Genomic DNA, 22,252 nt, shown 5'->3' with positions numbered 1-22,252 from the left:
CTTCTGATGCCTGACCACCCTTGCAGTGAAGAAATTCCTCTTGAGGTCCAACCTGGATCTCTCCTGGAACAGCTTGAGGCTGTTTCCTCTTGTCCTGTCCCTTGCTTCCTGGGAGCAGAGCCTGACCCCCACCTGGCTACAAGAGATAAGATCCCCTTGAACCTCTGTTTTTTCTCCAGGCTGAGCCTCCACTGCTCCCTCAGCCTCTTGTCATCAGTTTTGTGCTCCAAACCCTTCCCCATCTCTATTGTCCTTTTCTGGATGCTCTCCAGGGACTGGCCAGAACTGGGCACATCAAACGATTTAGCTGGAATACATTTTTTTTTTTTTTTTTTTTATGTCTAGTGTCTATTTTAGGCTGAATTTTTCTAAGTTTCAGACAAAAAAAGAAAAAAATTACAAGCTTTCTCAGTATGAGCTTTGTTTTTTTTTTTTTGAGGGGGTGGGAGCTCTAGTAGCTAAATTCTTCATACTCCTTCTGACCTGAACACAATAAGAGCACCAAGCAGGGCTGTGCCTGCAGTTACACATCAGAGTTAGCAAAAGGTCACTGAGGCATGGGAGAGTGAGTTTAACTTCTGTTATTCTTAATACTGTTTCTTGGGAGGGCTCAAGTCATGCTGGGGAAGGAGCAAACAGTTTGTTGGAAATGAGAATGAGGGTGAATAACTGGAGCCAAGGATGAGGAGGTCTGCAATTTGCCTAGTGTGAAGGAAAGGTTGGAAGAGGAGGCAGGTTGACAGAGAATCTTTAGATTGGTGTTCCACAGTCTGTTTCTATCTCACCAGGGGAATCTCTCAAACTGTTTTGACTACTTTGTCCAAAAGCAGGGTTGAACTAAAACCTGCTCCTTGTGTCCTCCCCATGACCCTCTCAGTTGTGCCTTTGTTTGAATAGCTGTGCAGTGACCTGGCAGGCCATTTGTTTCTATACTGGCTTCCTGCATCGCTTGGAGAAATCCTTGCTCTTGAGCAACTGAAAGGGTGCCAGCAGCTTATGTGCAATAGCAATGGCTGCATTAAGGAAAAATAAAAAAATTAGCTCTTTGTGCAGCAAATAATTTTGAAATTTATTGTCAGAGGTGTTATTCTCTTCCTTTCTATTGGACAGGCTTCCAGAGTGGCTTTCTGTAAGATCCCAGAATATTTTAAGATTTCACTCATTTTGGAGATGTAGGTAGAGATCATTGTATACATGCACCTATGTCATATGTCCTGCCTATTCAGTGAAAGCATTTGCTGACAGTACATTTAATATGCTGCTTTTGGAGTGCAGAAAGGCAGAGCAAGATACTAACAATATGAAAATAACTGGAACAGAATAGAATAATTCCTGTCGGAAGGGACCTTTAATAACATGCCCAACTGCCTGAACCCTTCAGGGTTCAGAAGTTAGAGGATGCAATTAATGGCACCTTGGCCACCTCACATAGATCATTCCTTATACATGGGACATGCCTTGGGTTTTAAATACCTCACACTTGAAAATACTGTCTCAATTTAACAACTGCAGTCAGATTTTTCTTGCACAACCCTTTATCTCTGTGATAATTAAGACACCAAATATCACAGTTATCAGAAATTAAATTAGTTTGAATGGTTGATTGAATCAGTATTTTCACAATTCACAAATATTTGTAATTTCATGTGTTTTATTTTACAAACTTTATAGGAATTGGAACATTTGCTGGAAAAACATAGTGTGCTAGAAATGGATTTCTTGAAGGAAAAAAAAGAAAAAGTGCTTCCACATCAAGATCATTACAAGACACTCCAGGTAATTTGTTTCTTGTAGTATCTTTGTTTTTCAGTAGGGTTTTGTATAGAGTATATTTATGTCCAAAAAATATTCTTTTAGGCATCTGTGGGTCTGCTCCAAAGCCTTTTGAATTAAAAGAAGTTCTAAAGTTTTTAGATCACAGCCTAATTTTTTACATTAGCAGGAATATAAGTTTAATATGCCACTTGCCTAACTACATTTTTGTAACTCAGATCACTCTTCCTTGTTAGGATCTATTTCATAAAACAGATGAAAAGAAAACCACTTTGCTCAGTAGTTGTGTGTAATAGCATGACTTAGCATGTTCTAGAGTGCTATGGCCAATTGTTTGTGCTGTCTTACCTAACTTCAATACAGAATTATTTATGCTGCATAATTAAAATTTGTAAAGTGTCATTAGATGATAGAAAATGGAATTAGAATTCTTTCCATTGTAAAAGTTAACAACTTCCATTAAATACATGTGTAAAATTTCACACCCCAGAGAAAATTTTCATTGAAGTTTTCAGTCATCTTCCAGTGTTAGAGCAAAGCAAACTGTGTTTCAGCATTTCAGAAGTTTGTGTCTGTAATTCAGCTTCACTTAATTTTTTTAGCTGCTGTGAATGGTGTTTAATAGCTGTTGCATTGTTTCCCATTTGTACTTAAAGGGTTGCTGTAATAATTTGTTTTGAATTTCTGACAGCAGTACATTCTGGAATTTACTGTAATATAATTATCTAATACTGGGTTTTTTTCCTTTTTTGTGTGTAACACTTTACTCAGTAAAAGAAATGTTTACATAACCATGATATAAAGGGAAGTACAACTTAAAACCCTCATGATTTATGGAGTACTATAGTGGCTAAAGTTATTGGTTATCCTAAACAATAGAATGGGTGGATTTAATGTTGTTAATACTTACTTCTGCTTGAAAAGCATTGTAAATTTGAATAGTGGAAAGGCTACTGAGGTTTGCAACTATCAGTCTGGGTCATAACTTTTACCTTACTTTGTAGAAGTGCTCATGTTCCTCTTCTTGGGTACAGCCAGAATCAAACTAGAGAAGGAAAGTGAGTCATGCATAAGAGCTGCTTGTTGAAGTTACTTTAATGAGACTTCAGTTGTGGATGCTTTCTGTTACTACAGCTTTTAGTTTCTTTTGTCTTTCTCCTCTGGCTCCTGCAACACCACCTGTGGCCACACACTGAGCAGAGCTGCCAGCTCCCAGGACAGATCTCTGTCCCACTGGCTCTGCCTTTTCCAGTAGAAGCAGCTAGTTATTAGTGCTGCTGACTGAAAAGCTTTAAAGCAGACTGCAATGGTGCCTCTGGCACAGCTTTGGGAACTCTCAGATGAGGTTTCCAACGGAACTGATGCCAGCATCCAAAGCTGTAGGTGTGCATTAATTCCTTTAAAATGAAATTGCTGTGTTAATGTTTGAGTAAAAAGTATAAAACCAGTGCCTTAGGAGATTTTTCTAACTGCCTTTTATATGAACATGCACTGTTCCGTGCACCTTTATATTTACTAACTAACTGGCTTCTGGCACTTGTGACAGAGAATTCTGCTCTAGATACAGCAAAGCCAGTCAGTTAATTAGATTTTTAACAAGGTGACATTTAGATAAGATCCTTTTATTTTTTTTTTAAGAAGTTACTGTGTTTAGTTCTGAGAGAGGATTTCATTGATCTTTGTCAATTAAGCCAGTAATCTATTGTTTTTACATGTTCCTGTTGGTTTCGGCCTCAGTCAAGGGTGACAGTTATGTTAATCACAGTTTTGTTCTCACAAAATTGCATCAATAAAATATGCTTTAGGGTTTTTTTGATGTAGAAAAAGTAACTTTGAAAGGCAAGGTAAGAAAATAAAAATATTTTCTCTGAGCTGTTACCATTCTAATGAAACAAGTTTTGTTCTGGACTAGTCACAAACTCTTTTCATCATAGATGTTAAAAAAAGCCTTAAACTGAATTTGGTAGTTCCGAAAATTGAAGAATTGAAGGGTAGTGATAATCATTATTTCTAAGCATGGGAGGCAGAATTCCAAATCTTTGGTATAGTGTTAACATTTAACCAGTAGATGACAACAGAGTGTTGCTACATTTATCATTGTGTAAAACCAAAAGGTCTGTGTTTCATCTAAATAAAATCAGCTTTAAAATAATCAAGATTGAACAGACCATGTAGTTTTTTCACATTCTTATTATTTCCATATGTATCTGCAACAACCAGAGACAGTAAAGGGCCAGCAGTGGGTTCATAAACAATAAACAAATTGCTATTAACTAGTATTATAGAGTTGTTCGGATATTTAATGCAATGGTCTCTTTGAGTTTTGAATTCATACAAGTTACTAAAATTAGAGTATGATAAAATTCCCACACTCCTGCTTCTGTGTTTGTAATATTTAAGAGGCAGAATAAGATAGTGTAGTTCTAACTTCTTTATTTGCAAATTGGAACTGAGTTCCAATTGGAAGTGTAATTTTAGGGGTTTTGACTTACATACAGTGTTGAAACCATAAAATTACAATCTTAGCCTTATAGTTCCTTGATTATTTTAGACAGGAGATAAACATGTGCAAATGTATGTCTGATTTTTATATTTTCTTGGTTGGTATGTCAATTTTATTTTTCTCCCTTTTTTTTTTTTGATCAGGGTATGTATATTAACCTCAACTTTTAACACTTTGGCTCTTCCTTTGATGTGAGTTAATACATTTTTAATTAATGAGTTGCTTACATTTGGGGCTAGTAAGTCATACAAGGTTTTGAAGATAATACAAACTTAGTGGTCACTTAATCCTAGAAATCTAAAATTTTGTTGTAGCCACATTACAGTATATTGTGGAAATAAGCAATGGCTGCATCTTAAAGCTACCAAACTCCAGTTTGTAATACAGTGAAAACGATCAATAGCAAAATTAAGATTCCTGTTCAGTAGGTGATGTTCTCTTGTTTGTAAATCAGTGAGAGAACACTAAATTTGAGAAGGGAAAGTAATGCCTGGTTTCAACTGCTCTGAGCAGGAACGTAATTCTTCAGTCAGATTGTTCAGCTGATAAGGCCCCTGATGTTTGGTCTATCTACAGACAACTGGTTGTGATGATTCACTAAGAGCTGGATTGTACTTTTCTCTGCTATTTGGTTGATTTACCACACTGTCACATTTGAAGAAGTGCTGCTTTGCCACTGGAAAATTCTAGTTGTGGTTATACACATTTTTTCCCATCATCATCTCTTTCTGGAAGTTAAACAGGCTGTTTTTCTGAAGAACAATATAGTTGCTGTGGTGTGACCCTTCTTTTTGAAATAAACTTCTTTTTTATCTTTTGACAACGGACTTCTGTTCCAACTTAACAAATCCATAGTTGTTATGAAAACACCAACTTTTTTTTTTTCTTTTGGAAACCATTGTTTCTGTTCCACCTTTCTTTACGGAGCATCTTTAAAAATTTATTTTAAAAGAGGCTTTAATATGCTTATTTTATATAGCAGTGTTACTGTTATTGCAAAGAATCATGACTGGAAATTAATTGGCTGGAAGTGTGACTTCACTTTACATAACATTTTCGTGTGTAAGAAAGCAGATCAGATAGGCTCCTTATTTGAGTGGTGTTTCAGAAAGGCGGGAGAGGAAGATTATCCTGAGGAAAACAGTGACAGAACAGTACAGAATGATCCAAAGGAAGTTTGGATCATTCAGTAGGTCATGCAGTAACACCTAACTGGGATAAAAGGTAACAATAATCTAAGTTCAGTCATTTCTGGTGTTAGATGTTGTTTCGATTATGTATTTCCATAGCTGTCGATGTTTTAGGGAATTTTTCATTTGAGTACCTGTACAAATGTCACATTTAAATTATATGACTTCAACTTATGAGGAACTCTTTAAATACAGTTATATAAAGATAGGAAATGGTAAACCTGAGATTTTGGGCCAGTTTGTTCTCCCTTAATTCTGAGGCATGACTTTATTTTTATTTTGATTAATGTAGCCCTTTGTTTTGGAGGTTTTTATATATTAGACTTCTGCATCTCACAAATTCATATAAACCAGGATGCATATTTGGCCGTGTCTGGTTCCTTATTTTTGAAGTTAGTGCTTCCACTTCCCTTTTATGTCAGAGTTTAGTGGTGTTCATCCATGCAGGCCTCCTGCTGCCTGTGCTTGACTTCCCACTTGTCCCTTTGGGTTTGGAGGAGATAATTCCTGAGCAAGAACCAGATCTTTTGGAGCTTTCTCTGTAGGGCTGTGTCCCATGTCCCAGGCAGGTTCCAAAGAGGCCAAAGCCTTCTTCCTTCATTGTTGTGACCCTTGGTTTTGCCCTTCTTTTATCCACAGAAGTCTTACATATTCATATAATTACCCAGTGCACATGTACATATGCATTGCCTAACCCTGCCTACCCTCACTTCCTATTAAAATTAAAAGTATTAAAATTAAAAGTCCTTTTATGCTCAAGCGTTTCCTTCCTTCAGATGGGTCAGTGGGTGTTTGAAATGGGTCAGTGGCCTCCTAATAATGAAGTCAGGGAGTCTTCCTCACCTTCAACTTTTCACCTTTGTTTTGTTGCTAGGTTCCTGGTAGTTCAAGCTCCCAGCTTGGTTCTGGCTGGTTTCAGGGTTCAGTTACAATTCCTTCACTTTGACAATATCCCAACCACCCATCTTGTCACAACAAAGCCAAGTTGGCTCAGCCACTTTCTACATTGCTTCTACTATGTTCATTATATGTATAATAGCTTCTGTCCCTCAGCTAAGCTCCTAACCCTTTGATTTTTGCTTCATGAGGGCTGTTATCCATGTGCCCCAGGAATCTCCTGGATCGCTGCTTTGTCCCACTGGCAGATTCTGGGTTTGGGAACATTCCTCCTGAGGAATCACACGAGGCTCCCTCCTGTTGTCTGGAGAAGGTCTCACCTGCCTCATCCCTCAGGAGACTGTCTAGCACAGCAATTCCCACTTTGCTGTCCTGCCTGCTAATGCTGACCCCCAAATCCTTCACGGATCTCCCACCCCAAAACAGAGCTCTACACATCCCACCTCCTCCCTCGCACATGAGGCGACTCCCTGTCATCACCTTCCTGGCCTTTCCTTCCAGGAGAGTGCATTTATGATCCTAGAAAAGGTGTTTTGCAGGAGGCTGGAAACAGGTCTTGGAGGTAGGTGGTTTTTATGGCTGGAGTACTAGAAAATATATGTTTTCTTGCAAAACTAATATATGACTTACATCCTGTTAAACACCATCTTCTAAGAAAATATTTAGGTTGGTTTTAGGTGCAGACATAGAGGAGACAGAATGTTAATAACAAAAAAAAAAATAGGTGTGAAAAAAAAGTTTATGTACTGTACCTGCAAACAAATTTATAAATGAGATTCCAGGAAATTTCATGGGTCACAGCAGGGTTTAAAATTATGAAAAAGGGGAAATTTCAGAAAAGACACTTTAATAGATAGCAGTGCATCTTTTTGCTGAACTGCTAAAGGTATTTATGGATATGGCAACAATCCCTTGCCCACCTCTTTTTCAAGTGAGTGCCAAATACCTCACGTTTATTTATTCATGTTTAATATTTTTAATGTTACTCTCTGTACTCTTCTTTCAGACACTAATTTTTATTCAAAGCCTTTATTTATTAATAATTTCAGAGCTGTTTACATTTTGGCCTGTTTCCCCCTGCCCTCATCCCCTTCCCCCCAGTTTTGATGTCTTCTTTCCTCTAAATTATTTTTCCATTCATGAGGAAAAATAACTTTTTTTCTATTACCAAAACATTCTGCTCTTTTGCCTTATATTTTCCACTTACACTTCAATTCTTTTATTAATTGTTTTGTTTTCTTGTTTCAGAATTATTAATTAGAAGAGTGGATTTAAGACTAAGCATTCTAATTTTGTTGTAAAAATCTACCTCTGTTGTGCTGTTATTTAACAGCTTTGACATGCCTGGCTTCCTTTATAATCTGATCTTCAGTTACAGACATAGGGCATTCCAAGCATTTATTTTTTTACCCTTATTTGCCTCCTTTGCCTCCCTGATTTTAGAAGTATATTTAAAATTGTGCTTAGATAAGTTTCATTTTCTTAGTGTGCAAGTAGGTGCTAGCAAAACAGTTTTGTTTAAACCAAGTTTTGTGTCCTGAGTGCTTTGTTCGTGTCCTGATCTGTTTTATGCCAGTGCATTCTGGATTTATTTGAGTGCATTTACTGATAGATGTTCAGTGTGTTACAAGTCTGTGACAGCTACTGCACTTCTTCATTTACACATTCACAGCAAGTGCATTCAGTGGGATTAATCTTTTACTTTTTTTTCTACTTAATATGGAAGTTCTACTTGTCATGAAATGCCCAGATATATTTAGCACTGATTGGCTAGAGTACTTTACCACCAGTCTTGTCTCATCAAGATTTTCACATGAAGGTTTTTCTAGCTTTTGTAGGAGTAGTATCTTGTTGGATTTTTGAGGGGATAATGAAAATGTGCAAATATTGTCTAAGAAGAAACCTGTGTAGAAATGAATTAGGTAACTGTATAGCTAAGACAATACTGAAAAGACCAGTTATCTGTTACATCAATAAAATTTAATAGAGATTGAAAAAGTAAGTTTAAAAGTGCAGCAGGTTAATGAGCAATAAAATTTTCAGCAATCTGCAGCCATTCATAGTTTCTTAATGAGCTGTGGACAGATGATTTAAGAGTTGAAGGGAAATGTTGCAATGCTTGCTGGACAGTTATCTGATATTTGGCATGTACCTCCTTAAAAGATGTGGGGAATGGTGGCAAAGCATCTCCATGTCCTGTTTGTGTTTAGTATAAGGCATCTGAAACAGGGTAATTATTGTGAGTACCTGAGCGTTGCACATCACCAAAATAGTAAATCTTAGCCAATATAAGCCAAAATTAGTCAATACTTTTAAAAGAATTTGTGCTTCTTGTTTATACATATGGAGGCATAGGATGCACAACAAATATGAGAATTATGTTTTGGGAAGAAATTTGAAGAATTCTCCCTCATTGCTCTTTATCTGTTAAATTGTCTTATTTGGTTTATAATTCAGTAATAAACTATGAATGACGGCAGAATAAAGCTTAATATATTACTGAAACTTCTATTGCTTAATTAACCTGCTACACCTTCACATTTGCTTTTTCAATCTGTATTAAATTTTATTTATATATAGTATATACTCGGTGTTGAAACACAGTTTACTTGTGTTTCTAAATCCAGCTGAAATGTATAATTTGCCAAGTATTAAGCAAATTTATTTGTATAAATGTACTCTAATCTAATTTACACACTGGAAGTTATTACATAGCCAAGAAACTCTTGTGATTTACATATTAAAGTTTAACTTATTCATCCCTTCTCAGTTACCTGGGAAACTTCCTAATTAATTATGCCTTTGCTTTTTTTTTTTATTTGAGTGAACTGCCAAAATGTTAATATGTAGGCAAAGTGTCAACAAATTACTTATATTTTAAACTACTGCAAAGGTGTGTAAGAGGCCGCTTCTATATAACTCCTGATATTGAGAAAGTAGTTCCAGAGATAAAGTACTGTTACTTTTTTGTTGCTGCTCTTTAGTAAATAATGTTTTGCTGCTGAGACTTGTATAAGGCATTTTCTCATTAAAGGCTTAGAAGGTCCAGAAGGGAATGTGACATTTAAAATAATCATGTACTTAAACTACTGAGAACTTTTTTACTATTCTTGGCAAAAGTTTTATCACTGAAAGAAAGCTGATACTAATAAAAACTAGAACATCTGTTCTTAAACCTGGAGGATATTGAGATAAAACAGATTTTCTCGGTTCTATGTAATTCCTTATAAATAAACCTATTACTTGAATGTACTGATAAACACATGCAGTGTTTTGGTTTTGGATATGCATTACAAATTAAAGCATTCTCAGGCAAATAATTGGTTAGGATGATCAACATTAATTTCCAGAAGTGAGTCCCATAATGACAAAATTAAATTATGAAAAAGAAGGTCTGATTAATGCTTAAAAAATAATGTAAGGCATTGCGATAAAGGACTGAGAGAAATTCTGAGTTTCTTCAGTTATTGCAATATTTTTTTTATATCTTAAGAGTAATTTCAGCCAGTAAGTCTGTGCTTAATGTATTTCCTCTTTCTGTAGGGAGAATGTTAATTTTCTGTGCTAGGTTTTCAAAAGGGTGAGTTTGTCAGACTTTTGAGATAAGTAAGAAATTAGTGTCATTGAAAGGCAAATTTCCATTGACATGCTAGGCAGAGTATTTGCAATAAGTCTTGATAACTTCAGGGAAGCTCAGAAGGAAAACAAGTTTGAGCTCATATGCAGCAAAGAATGGCAAATGTTCTGAAGCTCCCTTATATACAAACTTTATAACTGGAAAGGTACTTTTTATTCTTGAAGAGCTTTCTTGGTAGTGATAAGCAGAAGAGGAGATATTTTTCCATCTTTTAGAGCTAAAACCTAATTCCAGACAGTGTGTGGTGCCTGCTTTTGTGAAAACAGTTCGTGAAATACTTTTGCAAAATACTTTGTTTAAAATGCTAAATACAGCAAAGAAAATAAAACCTGAGAAAGGTCAGTAGAGGGAACAATTCAGGGGTTTCATATGGAGTGTGATTACATCTCTGCCCCTTGGGAGTTCCACTACCTGCACAGAATCCCCAGTGGGAAAACAGCTGCATTCAGCTGGGCTGGTGGGGGGGTTCCCTGAATCTCTGGGACTTGGACTCACTGCTTTTAAAGATTCATTTCAACTCTGTGCCACTTTAACACATCCAGTGCTGTTGTTTTAAGGTAGTCTTAGATATCCTCTGCTGTTATTTTCTATAAATGTGGTGACAGTTGTCAACTGAGGAAAATTATTCAGGGCTTGATGGAATTCAGCCAAAAAATGTGGACATCTCCCATGCAGGAAGAAAGGGGATATTGTAGCTAACAAAGACTACAGGAATAGTCTAAAGATATCTCATATTTCCCATAATATTTTCATTAGAGAATTCTCTCACGAATGGGGGTCTAGTGGCACTTACTCTCCTGCTTACATCAAATTTGTCTGTCTTTACTTTCACATTTTTTTGAGAAATTATTATTTGTTGAATAAAAATAGCAGCTCGTTGAGTTGTGCTGCAACTGCTATGACAATATTTTATCACCTTTCAACACAGTCCCATTCTGTCACCACCAATTAAATTATCTTACACCAATCACTGACATAGCTGATGAATCTTCCATTGCACTACAGAAATGCAGTAGTATTTTTAAGAAGAATAAAATTTTTATTCATGTTTATGATATTTTATTTTTTTAACTGGTCCTGCACTGCTATACATTTTAAAATGTGGCCTCCAGTCCTTTAAATACCTTTACATATGCTTAATAAATCTGCATGCATCCAGTTGAGAAGGCATGTTCCAGCAGGATTTGCTTTCCCTTTTTGCAAACACTTTTAGCCAAGAGCCTTACTGTAAGCAATGTTTGTGCCCCTCTGAAGAGAGGAGCTGCTCAGAACAAGAACGTGTCTTAATCATGATTTTTCTCATCTGGGTAAGCCAATTTGTGGGAGGTCTGACGTAGTGTAAAATACCAAGAAGTTTCAAACCAAGCTAAAACACAGCTCAAGCTTTCTGTCAAATTCAGTCCTAATGCTACAGCCTTTAAAAATGTATTTACATTTTAATCTCTCACATACAACAAAGGAAGAGTGAGCTTGTTTTTGCCTCCTTGCCAGCTGGCTTGGGGAAAGGAACCGAGGGACTTTGAAAGGGGCGGCGTTTGTAGGGTTTGGGTTTGTAGAGTTAGAGGAAACAATATTTGTGTCCAAATTAGAATCCCTCTGCTTCTCCCTCTCACTCTTTCAGCAGCAACAGGGTTCTTGCTGTGGAGGGAAAATTTGGCTGCTGTGGGATATTTGGTGGGTTTTTTTGCTTTTGGGGTTCTTCAAGGGAGGGAAGGGGAAGATTGTCTTTTTGTTTTTAAGTGCAGCATATTGAATAAAGAGGGAGCTGTGGAATTACTGTTGTTCAAAATAAAAAATTTCAGATATGAGAATTGTGGTTTTAACATCTTTGGAGGGAAAGGCAGGGTGAGGAGTGGAAGTGAGGGGTGTTCTAGAAACAATGAAAAGGCAATAGGGAAAAGATCTGGAGAGTGAATGAGTGTCAGGTACAGTAATGGGAAAGTCAGTCCCTGCCTCATATTTATGCATTTATCAAAGATTTATTTCAATTTTGTTTAAGTGTTAATGTCATCAAGATGAGGAAGTAAATGGAGTGTATAAAGATGTAAAGAATCTTGAGTTGTAATACTCTTGGACTATATTTTGAAAAGGACAGGTATATATTTATTTTTGTTATTTTTACTGTAACTCTAGAATTCTGCATATTTATCTGTATGAATCTATTTGCTTTTTGTGGTCAATAGTAGTAGTACATTTTTAAAATATATTAGTTGACATAGCTTAATGATCTATAGTTTTTAAAATATAATAGGTTTGTGTTTTTCAAATCACAGTTTAATTAAAAAAACCCAAAACACTAAAAAACAATTAAAACACAACATATCTTTTAGTTACCTCTAAGTAACTTAAGGTGACATCAATCATTGCTGACTCTCTCTAAATGTTGCCTCTGATGTTTTCTGGTTTAACTTTGGAAAAAAAAAAAAAAAGGCTTTGTTTTAGTGATTTTAGTGAGACTGCTTTGCTTCGAGGAAGAGATTCGGTTAAATTTATCTTTTTTTTTTTTTTTTTTTAAGAGATTATTTAGATTTTCCACTTGTCCCACACCCTCAAACATAACTTTTCTCCTCTGGAGTAACAGGTTTTGCTATTAGTTCAGTACCATCAGTGTTTCACAGGAATCAAAACAGATAAATTAATAAATGCATGTTATGGTTTTCACCTGGGATTGCTCTTTAGATTCCCAGGTTTATATCTAGACTCCAAAGTACAAGGGGGTTTTATGGGGGAGGTTGGAGAATTGGAATTTCATTGATGTCAGGCAATTTGATGATGTCAGGATCAAATCGTGTTGTCATCATCTTTACTAATCAAGCCCAAGCTCTTTAACACATTCTTGAGAATTAGATACTGTCATCTTGATTTGTCCATCTTTTGTGTGTTGCTTGTAAAAGCAAGACTTTCTTTCTCCTCCCACGTGTGAATTTGGCATCTATTTGTAAAAAGTGGGGGTTTAGTCACCTCAGAGGTGGGAGGTGGTGAAAGGAATAACCCAAAGCAGGCTCTCATGCATCAACCAGCACAACAATTGAGTGGATTCTGGGGACCCATGCCAAATGTGCACATACAAATACGTGGTGTCTGGGAAGCAAGCAGAGCCAGGACTTCACCAGCTCAGCTGAAAGGAATGGGAGAGAAGAGGTGTTGTGTGTAAAAACGAGCAGCTTCAGACCACAGAGCTCAGGAGTGATGATAGAGTTGTCTGTCACTATGAGAGAGTTCTGCATCAACTCAGAGACTGGGGGAAGCTGCTTATTATTGGAAAGAGGCAAGAAGGATGATGGATGGATGCATACAGGAACACCAGCCTCTTGGTCTTTGGGAATTTCATCATGTGGGTGCTCTTGGCAGCTGTTTCTGGGCACATGAACAAGGTAATTGGAAATGGCCAACATGGATTTACCAAAAGACAAATTGTGTCTGACCAACCTGATTGGCTTCTGTGATGAATCTCAGATGATGAGAGGATTGCAGTGTACACTGACTCAGTCTGGAGAAGAGAAGGCTTAGAGGAAACCTAATAGCAGATGGTCAATACTTACAAAGTTGTCAGAAAAATGGAGTCAGGCAGGTTCTGCAGAGGTGAAGCAGGAAATGGCAATAGATTGAAACATGGGAAGTTGCAAATTATTATAAGGAAAAAGTCTTTTATGATGAAGATAAGCATTGGGATGTCTTAGCCAGTGGGGTTGTGAAATCCCCATCTTCAGAGTTTTTCAAGATCTCACTGGACAAGGATCTGAACAATCTGGTTTGAATTCAGTGTTGATCTTTCTTTCAGCAGGAGGTTAAGCTAGATGACCTCCAGAGATTCCTTCCAACCTGAATGATTGTGTGATTTTGTGATTTAATACTTTGGTCATAAACTGAGAAAAATAAATAGCCTACTCCCAGTCACTAAAGTTATAACTCCAGTCCAGGGGATATTCCCCAGGCTGAATTATTTGGAATATTTTACTCCAATCTGGCCTACCTCATTGCCAATTAAGGGCAGGGTCAGGAATGCCTGAACCAAAAATCTGATTAATGCAGTATTTGAAATGGTAAACTAGTCAAAATACCAGTTACTGTAAACTTAAATAATTGTTGTATGGAATATAACATTTTTGGTGGTTTTCAGTATATCTGCCATGTTAGAATAGGAACTTGTACTATGAAACCTATCCATGTTCAGTGTGAGGTTTTACAGGAAGCAAAACAGAGTAATTCAGAATGTGGAGCTGCCTTACTAGTTCCCTAAGATACATTGGAAGTGAGAAGGATTTCTTATAAAATCTGTGTATCTGTGATTTGGATACCTTTTTCTGGTCTGTGGCAGATGCTTCCTTCCAGCTGGAATTTTTCTGAGGTTAGACAAAAATCCCTTTCTTGCAGAATCTATAGCAGTATCTTAAAATAAGTGAGCAGTAGTTAGTTCTCCTGTTTTCTTTATATATTTATTTGTTTTCTCTGGCAAAGGTGTAACTCCTATCTCTTTGGATTTTTTTTTCCTCTTCATGCTTAGACTATTTATGACTTTTTTCAGGAAGTAAAACAAATAACCAACAAGTTAATCTTGAGGTTTACAGCTTGATAGCAGTTCTCTGATGGAGGAAAATTTTGGGAGTTCAATTGCAAATGATGTTTGCATTCTGGTTTAGACAATATGGTCAAACTGACAAGCCTTTGATTTTATTTCATATCACTCTTCTCTGAAACAGCAAGGTCAAGAGAAGCTTTTCATGCAGAACTTCAGCTAAGAAAGAATTTAAAAGGCTGTGTTGTCATCTTCTTCAGTGCCTGTTTTTCTTGGTATTTACTTTATCCCAAACTCTTTGAATTGATGCTCAGTTTGCCAAGCTGATGGATATTTTATTTACTGATCTCAATTCTTGTCAATTTTCTTATCAAACAAATACAGCAACTTGATGCAAAGGTGGATACTTGTGTCTCTGGTTGTCCAGGGAATTCTCTGAGTTTTGTTCAACTTGCACACCATCACTTGTCTTCAGGAAACTGACAAACAAAAATGCATTTGTAGCCTTGATGAGCATGGCAACAATTTGTGTGGAAGGTGCTTTGCTTGTACTTTGATGGAAAATAGCTGTTGATTAGCTAGTTTTCATATAGTATGTCTGCTTTGGAATGCTTTTATGGTTCCAAAGTAGATTTACAAATCAGAAAAGGAGTTAAGATTGAAAGAAGAAATAAGTACATCACTATTGTTTGCTCCTGTAATTTTAATTTAAGAGCCAAAGAAAATAGTTCACATACTAAAAATGAAAAGGAGATTCAAATGTAAAGATGTAACTTTTCTTTCTGTTGATTTTGTGCTAAGTATGATTATTTATGTTATAATGAAACTTATTTTCTATACTTCAAAAACAAAGATTATAATTCGTGTTTTTATTGCATTGTAAAAATTTCAAAGATATATTACAGTTTAATAATATAATTATTAGAGTATTTGCATATAATGATGCTATGAGCTCTTTTTTTATATCTTTTAGAAGTAAATCTTGGAAAGTTTTTTTCATGCTTAAGTGAAATTTATTCCTACATGATTTTGAAACTGCTTGACTCAGTGTCAAGTTTCTTTATAGTTGTCTTGAGTTTTTAAACATCCATGAAAAGACTGAAGGTATCCTCTAGGAATGTGCTGTGCACATCATCATGTGTTACAAATAGTACAACTCCATGAAAATTCAATATACATTCTTTCAATCAGTTGTATTTCTAAAGCATATGTTGATTCCTTCTCAAAGTTAACAGAGCTGCAGATGGAAATGTTACCAATTTTGGTGCATAAGGTATCTCTAGTTAAAGTTTATTGATATGAGTTGTGGGTTTGGTTACTATTAGTTTTGACATTTGATGTTTCATATGTTTGAAACTGGTAATAAAAGATTGTATCCAGAATAAATACATACGTACTGTAGTGAAGTGTATGCAGAGGGTCCTTTGGAAGGCCTCACTGGGATAAATATGCAATCCTCCACTGATGCTTGCTTTGTAAGATCTTTTTTAGTACTTTCTGTGGAAAAGTTTTGAGAAAAACCAAGTAGCCTCAGGATGAAAACCTAGTGTGTCCAGCCTATTACCTAACACCACCTTATCAACTAAACTGAGTACCACATCCAGTCTTTCTTCAAATGCCTCCAGGGACAGTGACTCCACCACATCCCTGGGCAGCCCATTGCAGAACCTGACTGTTCTTTTTGTACCATCCCTTCAGGTGTTTATATACATTGATGAGATCCCCCTGAGCCTTCTCTTCTCCAGACTTTACAGTCCCAGCTCTCTGAGTCTCTCTTTATGTGAAAGATGATACAGACCCATCATCATCTTTGTGTCCCTTTGTTGGTCTCTCTCCAGTATGTCCATGTGGTTTTCATGCTGGGGAGCCCAGAACTGGACACAGTCCTCCAGGAATGACCCTAACAATGCTGAATGGAGGGGGTAGGATCACCTCTGATGATCTGGGGGCAATATTTAGCCTAATGCAGTCCAGGATTTTGGCCTCATGCTCAGTTTGTCCACTGAGACCTTTTGGGTGTGGCAGTTCAGCCAATTTTCAGGCCACTTCACTTTGACCTTCCCCTGACCACACTTGGGCAGCTTCATCATGAGAATTTTAGGGAAGTGCCAAAAGCCAGCAGTAACTAAAATACCCCATGAGCTATCAATACCTTTTCCAGCACAAATCCAAAACATGGCCCCCTACTGTGAAAAGCTTCACTCTGTCCCAGGAAAAACCAGCACAATTACCTTCCCAGGTACTGAGCTGGGGCTACCTAGCCTGTAGCTCCTTGTGGTTTTTTGTCATTTCTTGAAGACAGAAATTACATTTACTACCTCCAGTTCTCAGACACTTCTCCAAGTCATTGTGATCAGCCTGCAGGTATTGAGTAGAGCCTCACAATTACATCTGCCAGCCGCCTCAGCACTTGTGGGCTCATCCTGGGCTTAATTATGTCCAGCTTGCTTAAGCATTTCCTAACATGATCCTCTTTCCCTAAGCCATCCTTTTTCCAGACTCTTGCAGTGTACAGGTCAGTCTCCTATCTATAGGAAGAAGGAAAACTGTCCTAGTATAGCTTTTTCATACATATATATATGTATAATGAAATGTACTACAGTAAAAAAATACATAAATACTGATTTATTTTTAAATGCATGAGCTATTGAAAGTGGTGTTGTGTTATAGCCAGATTCAGTATTCATAGCATTTCATGACAGCTGGCAGCCCTTTCCCAATTAATATTTTGTTCTTTATGGGCAATGGTGGAATTTAACTTGATCTGAAGACTGATGCTTTTGAGATAAGACATAAAAATATCTTAATGAAGCTCAGAATATCTTTCATTATTTCTGTGTTGCTTAATGGAAATGTTCTCTTGTCAGCTTCCCTGGCATTGTTCTCCTGTTCACCCCTTCTTCCTTGCTTCCTCTTGTTATCCTGTCCCACCATTTAGATTATGCGGGGAAGTGGCAAAGTATCCAGGACATAAATTGCCCTGTCACATTTGTAGCTTCATCCCAAAGAAGCAACTATCTGTGTAATATTTTAAAAACCTCAAGGCAGCCAGAGAAGGCTTTAGCTTTAGCACTTCTTTTTATTGTTCAATGTCCTCTTCAGTGGAGGGTTTCTGTATTCACATCCTGTAGGGGGAAAAATGTTATATACTGCAAATACTCAGAGAATGGTGTGGGAACTGTAATTATGTTTCAGTTTAGGGCATGTGCAGGCTCTTCCATACTATTTCCTTTGCATAGTTTTTCACATTTAATCAGTCATAATATTCCCAGCAGGCTGCTCTGTTCACACTCACTCAGCTCTGGCTCAACTCATTTCTAACTCAGCAGGAAATGTCCTCACCACCAAGATGTTAGGCAGTTGCTTGTGAAAGTTTGTTTGCTACCTCACTTCATTATTCACCTCAAAGTCTTCCATTGTTATGCTCCAGGTACAGATGATATTTACTTGTATGAAATAAATCAGTGTGTCTCCTTGCTTCCTGTGGTAAGCTTAAGATTGTGCATAATGTGGGAGGTTTGGTTATCTTGGGATATCTGAAATCTTTCTCTTCTCCCTGTAGTTTTCCTTATCTTTAGGTTCTTAGGTCTATCTTTCACTAGGATGTTGATGATCAGGCCAAAGTGAAAATACTTGCTAGACACCTGGATATGCTCACATTCTTATTTCACATGAACAGAAATAGTGACCAATCTATTTTATACACAATAGCACACTCTAGTGTGTATATTAATTAGCCATTATGGACTGATTCTCATCATGTTTAACTCAATTTCTCGTTGATTTTGTTCCATTGCATTCAGTATTACTATTTTTTCTCTGCACTTGGGTGAATTGAACATAATATTTGTATCTTCAAATAATAAATTTGTATCTTCAGTTTCTTAACAGAATCATTATGATGCTAAATGTTATTTGTAATTTTTTTAAATTATGCTCTTTAAGGAGAGTTGGTTTTCTGGAGACAAAAATCTCAGTGCAATGGAGTCCCCTATGAAGAGTATTAATGATGTAATTGCGTAAAACAAAGCTGTGTAAGATGGATTTGAAATTTGTCTTCTACTTCATTTAGCTGCAGAGAGCTATAGTTCTTGCATGAGTACAGAAATGAAGAGGGAAGAGAGTGCATTACTTTTGGGGATCCTGGCTCAGAGTGGTGCCACAGCCTTACACAGGACAGGCACTCAGCAGCAACTCAGATAACTGCCTCAAACATTTCCTACAGGGACAGAATTCTTTACAGGTGTCACAGGAATGCCTTGGTGTTGATCTTCAACTTGTGTTACCTGTTCACATTTAGGACATGACCTTGAACAAGTCACTGGTTCTGGAAAAACTTGAGGAATTAATTATAAGAGAACAAATGGCTTTTTTTCTCTGTTTTGGTTTCCTGGTAATGCAAATGAGACGCACTGTGCTTTCTACCAGAATGGAATGTCTTACTGCCTTAGTCAAAACAATTGGGTTTTTTCAACCTGTACCATATCAGAGTTTGAATGATTTGTGTTGTCAGTGATACATGTTTGCATCCCAGTGGCATTAAAATTATGTATCCACATGTTGTGTGGTGTTGTCTGATGTAGCATTTAATGTACACATCAAAATATTTCCATCTTCAGTTCTTCTTCTACTTAGCAGTTGTTCTTGCTGGGCTTCACAAAAGCTCACAGTTTTATTACAGATATCCAAATGCCTCATTATATTTGGGGCAGAGGTAAGAAGGTTGTGTAGCTGTAGTTGCCTACTTTTTGCTGAGATGACTCTTTCAGGAGAATGGAATTGAGTGACAGAGCAGAAATCTCTAGTTAAATACAGTTAGAGACTGATTAATTAATTTTTAATGGTCTTACATGCTTTGTTAGACACTAGGTTTTACTTACTCCAAACACACAGGTCTTAGGAAGCATAGAATTGTATTAATTAATTTCAACATTATTGTGACCCAAAATGCAAAAAAAAGTATAGTATAAGTTGTGTATGGTTTTGTCCTATGATCACTGTAAAGGAACATTTCTGATTAATGTATTTCTGCTTAATGCACCAAGAAAACCCAGTAATTTAAATCCAAGATGATTTAAAGCAACTACATCCTGCCATATGAGCTGATACAAGAAAAGACCCTGAAGCAAAGAACAAGGAGGGAGGGAATGTTTTTCATCTTCTTACTAATTGGTAATTGGAAAAAGTGGTGCTGCTTATTGATAAGTGGGAAATGCTGGTGAGAATCCAATGAGGTGTTCACATGGCAGACTTAGCAAACTATTAGGCAAAGGAAAAAATGCTAGAATATTTCTCTCCAGATTCATTTTACATTACATAACTGTGCAGAAAGTAAGAAAGTGAACAATGCAGCTTTGTTTGAAAAATCTGTTTAGGATTTCTTTTGTAAGAAGACTTTCCCCAGGAATCTTAAGAATAGAACAAAAGATAAAAGAGGAGCCATGTAATGAGTAGGAGAAAGGTGTGCATTTGTGAGGAAACTCAATCTGATACTACTTCATGTCAACAGTTTTATTGGTAGAGGCATTAAGTAACATTTACTAAGAAGGTGATTTGGAAGTCCTGCCATCCACAGGTATTCTAAGAAACAAAGAAGAAAATAAAAAGGAGATCCATTTAGAATCATCTGGCGTCTAGAATGCAAAATTAAGAATTAAAATAATTTTAATACTAGGATCTACTTGAATTTAGCATATATAAAAACAAATATATACACATATATGTTCATATACATTATATACAATATCTAAAGGATCAAGCTGTGTGCATTTCTTCACGAAAGATACCAAAACTGAGGAAAATTTTTTGTCAGCTACCTATGTTGTATATAATGTTTTCTGTATTATTGTACAGGAAAAGCATAAGAAGGAATTAGAAGACATGAGAAAAGCTGGACATGAAGCCTTAACAATTATTGTGGAAGAATTCAAGGTAAATGAGTTGCCAAGCTAACACAATTTCCAAATGGTGTTATTGTAATAGTGAATAGGATGACTGCTTGCAGTGCAGTTACTAGTGCTGCTTGTGCTGATTGCTTGACCTCTCTCACTGTCTTTTCTGTTGCTTTCAATTTAGATTGTTTGGTCTGAAATTTTGCATGACATGTTTTCCCAATCTGCACTTTGGAAAACTTCAGATAAAGTTGGTTAGCCATTTTCAGTAAGGAAACTTAAAACCAGAACACTCCAAGGTTCTCAGTCAGTTGTGGTAAACTTTGGGTTGGACTGTTTATCACAAATCCACATTTTGGACCTCTTCAGTCTCCAGAGCTGCACTTGCAGGAAAGCAGCATCAGAGTCATTCAGCAGGTTTTTATCTACACAGCACTAAGGGAGGGAGTTATGGGTGAAATGAAGCTGAATCTGTAGTTTTTCTTTCATGCTGTTTTAGTCCATGTCAACTTGTAAGTTGAAAGAATTGGATGTTACAATGAAGCACAGATTTGTGTCTTCTGTTCTGTAATGGAAACTATTGAGTAAGAAACGAACAAAGGACAAAAACTGAATCAAGTGAGGAGGAGAAGGTAAAGCTAGGAATTCTAATTAGAATAAAAATGGATCTGGCAGGAGGAAAACTGATAATGGGAAATGGAGATGAAGGCTGGTTTTTAAAATGAAAGGGAAACTTAAGAGCTGATAGGCAGCTGTGAGATGAGAACAAAATCTGACAATGTAGTTAGTGGAGTTTCAGATTTTAAGTGTTAGGTAGCAGTAATTTGTAACCAAAAAATGATCTGGCATGGAGGGCAGGAAGATTTAGTGGTGTACTTGGCAGTGCTGTGTTAGGGGTTTGACTCGATGATTTTAGAGATAATTTCCAATATTAATAATTTTATGAATATTAGAAAGCCTTTTAATAATTTTGCTAATAACAGTTAGTAGTGTTCTAGCTAATATTGAAATTGGGTCTCTGTAGAAATGTGTCTGTTTCCATCAATATGACTTATATTAATTTCATTCTGAACCTATACAGAAAAAAGTTTCAGAAGTTTCCATTTCTTAGGAAACTTAAACATGGCCACTGGTGGTGTCCCACTTCTCCATGGCTCCTTCGTTTCACTTCTGGGGGAGAATTATTATACTTCTCTTCCCTTACTTCTTTGAGGACCCCTTTGCCTTAGAAGTTCTCAAAAGGGAATTCTGTGTGGAGTGTGCACCTTTGGGTGTGGCACTGAACATCTTCAGTGGCAAGATGTTTCTGTTTTGCTCTAGATGTGTGTAAAATATCTGTTCCTGCGTGAACTTACATTTTGAAAAATTTTTTGAGCTTTTGGTAATTGCTGCACTTACGTTTCATTCTTTTTAGTTCTGAAAATACAAGCAAATTGTGAAATCAAACAATTTTATAGTATTGAATGGAAGTTTTTAATATTTTCAAGATGTAATTTTTCACCATTTTAATAGATTTGTGTGAACAAAAGGGGAGCGCTGCATGGATTATATTGGCCCTTTAAAGGAATAATTTTTCATGTGTAGTTAGGTAAAGGGATACATTTATCTGCCTTAATAATCTTTGAAAACTGTTTTACCAGCCAGCAGCAGCTAGGTAGATCTGATGTGCCTTCTGGAAAATAAGATTTATGCTTATCAGATTCAGAGATTTGGCACAAAAGATTAGGGAGTTAATTGAAACCTGTGTTTCATTGCTTATATTTAGCGTATTATTTCTCATAGAATGTTTATATCCTAATTTCATAAAGTCGCTCTTTAATACCAGGGAACCATGACATGAATATA

At 36.5% G+C, this 22,252-nt stretch overlaps 1 protein-coding gene across 3 annotated transcripts in view; it reads left to right on the top strand.

Moving 5' to 3' along the window:
* CCDC91 (coiled-coil domain containing 91) overlaps positions 1-22,252 on the top strand; it is a 111,562-nt gene that overhangs the window by 30,480 nt on the left and 58,830 nt on the right. For all 3 annotated transcript variants that reach the window (XM_079303807.1, XM_079303806.1, XM_079303805.1), the window contains 2 exons: positions 1,672-1,776; positions 20,370-20,447. In XM_079303807.1, coding sequence (XP_079159933.1) covers positions 1,672-1,776; positions 20,370-20,447 — 183 coding nt within the window. The remainder of the gene's footprint in view (positions 1-1,671; positions 1,777-20,369; positions 20,448-22,252) is intronic.

The sequence above is a fragment of the Erithacus rubecula genome (genome assembly GCF_903797595.1).
Source record: "Erithacus rubecula genome assembly, chromosome: 4".
Taxonomy (NCBI): domain Eukaryota; kingdom Metazoa; phylum Chordata; class Aves; order Passeriformes; family Muscicapidae; genus Erithacus; species Erithacus rubecula.
Note: the sequence above shows the minus strand (reverse complement) of the source record. Positions and strands in the feature narration are given on the sequence as shown.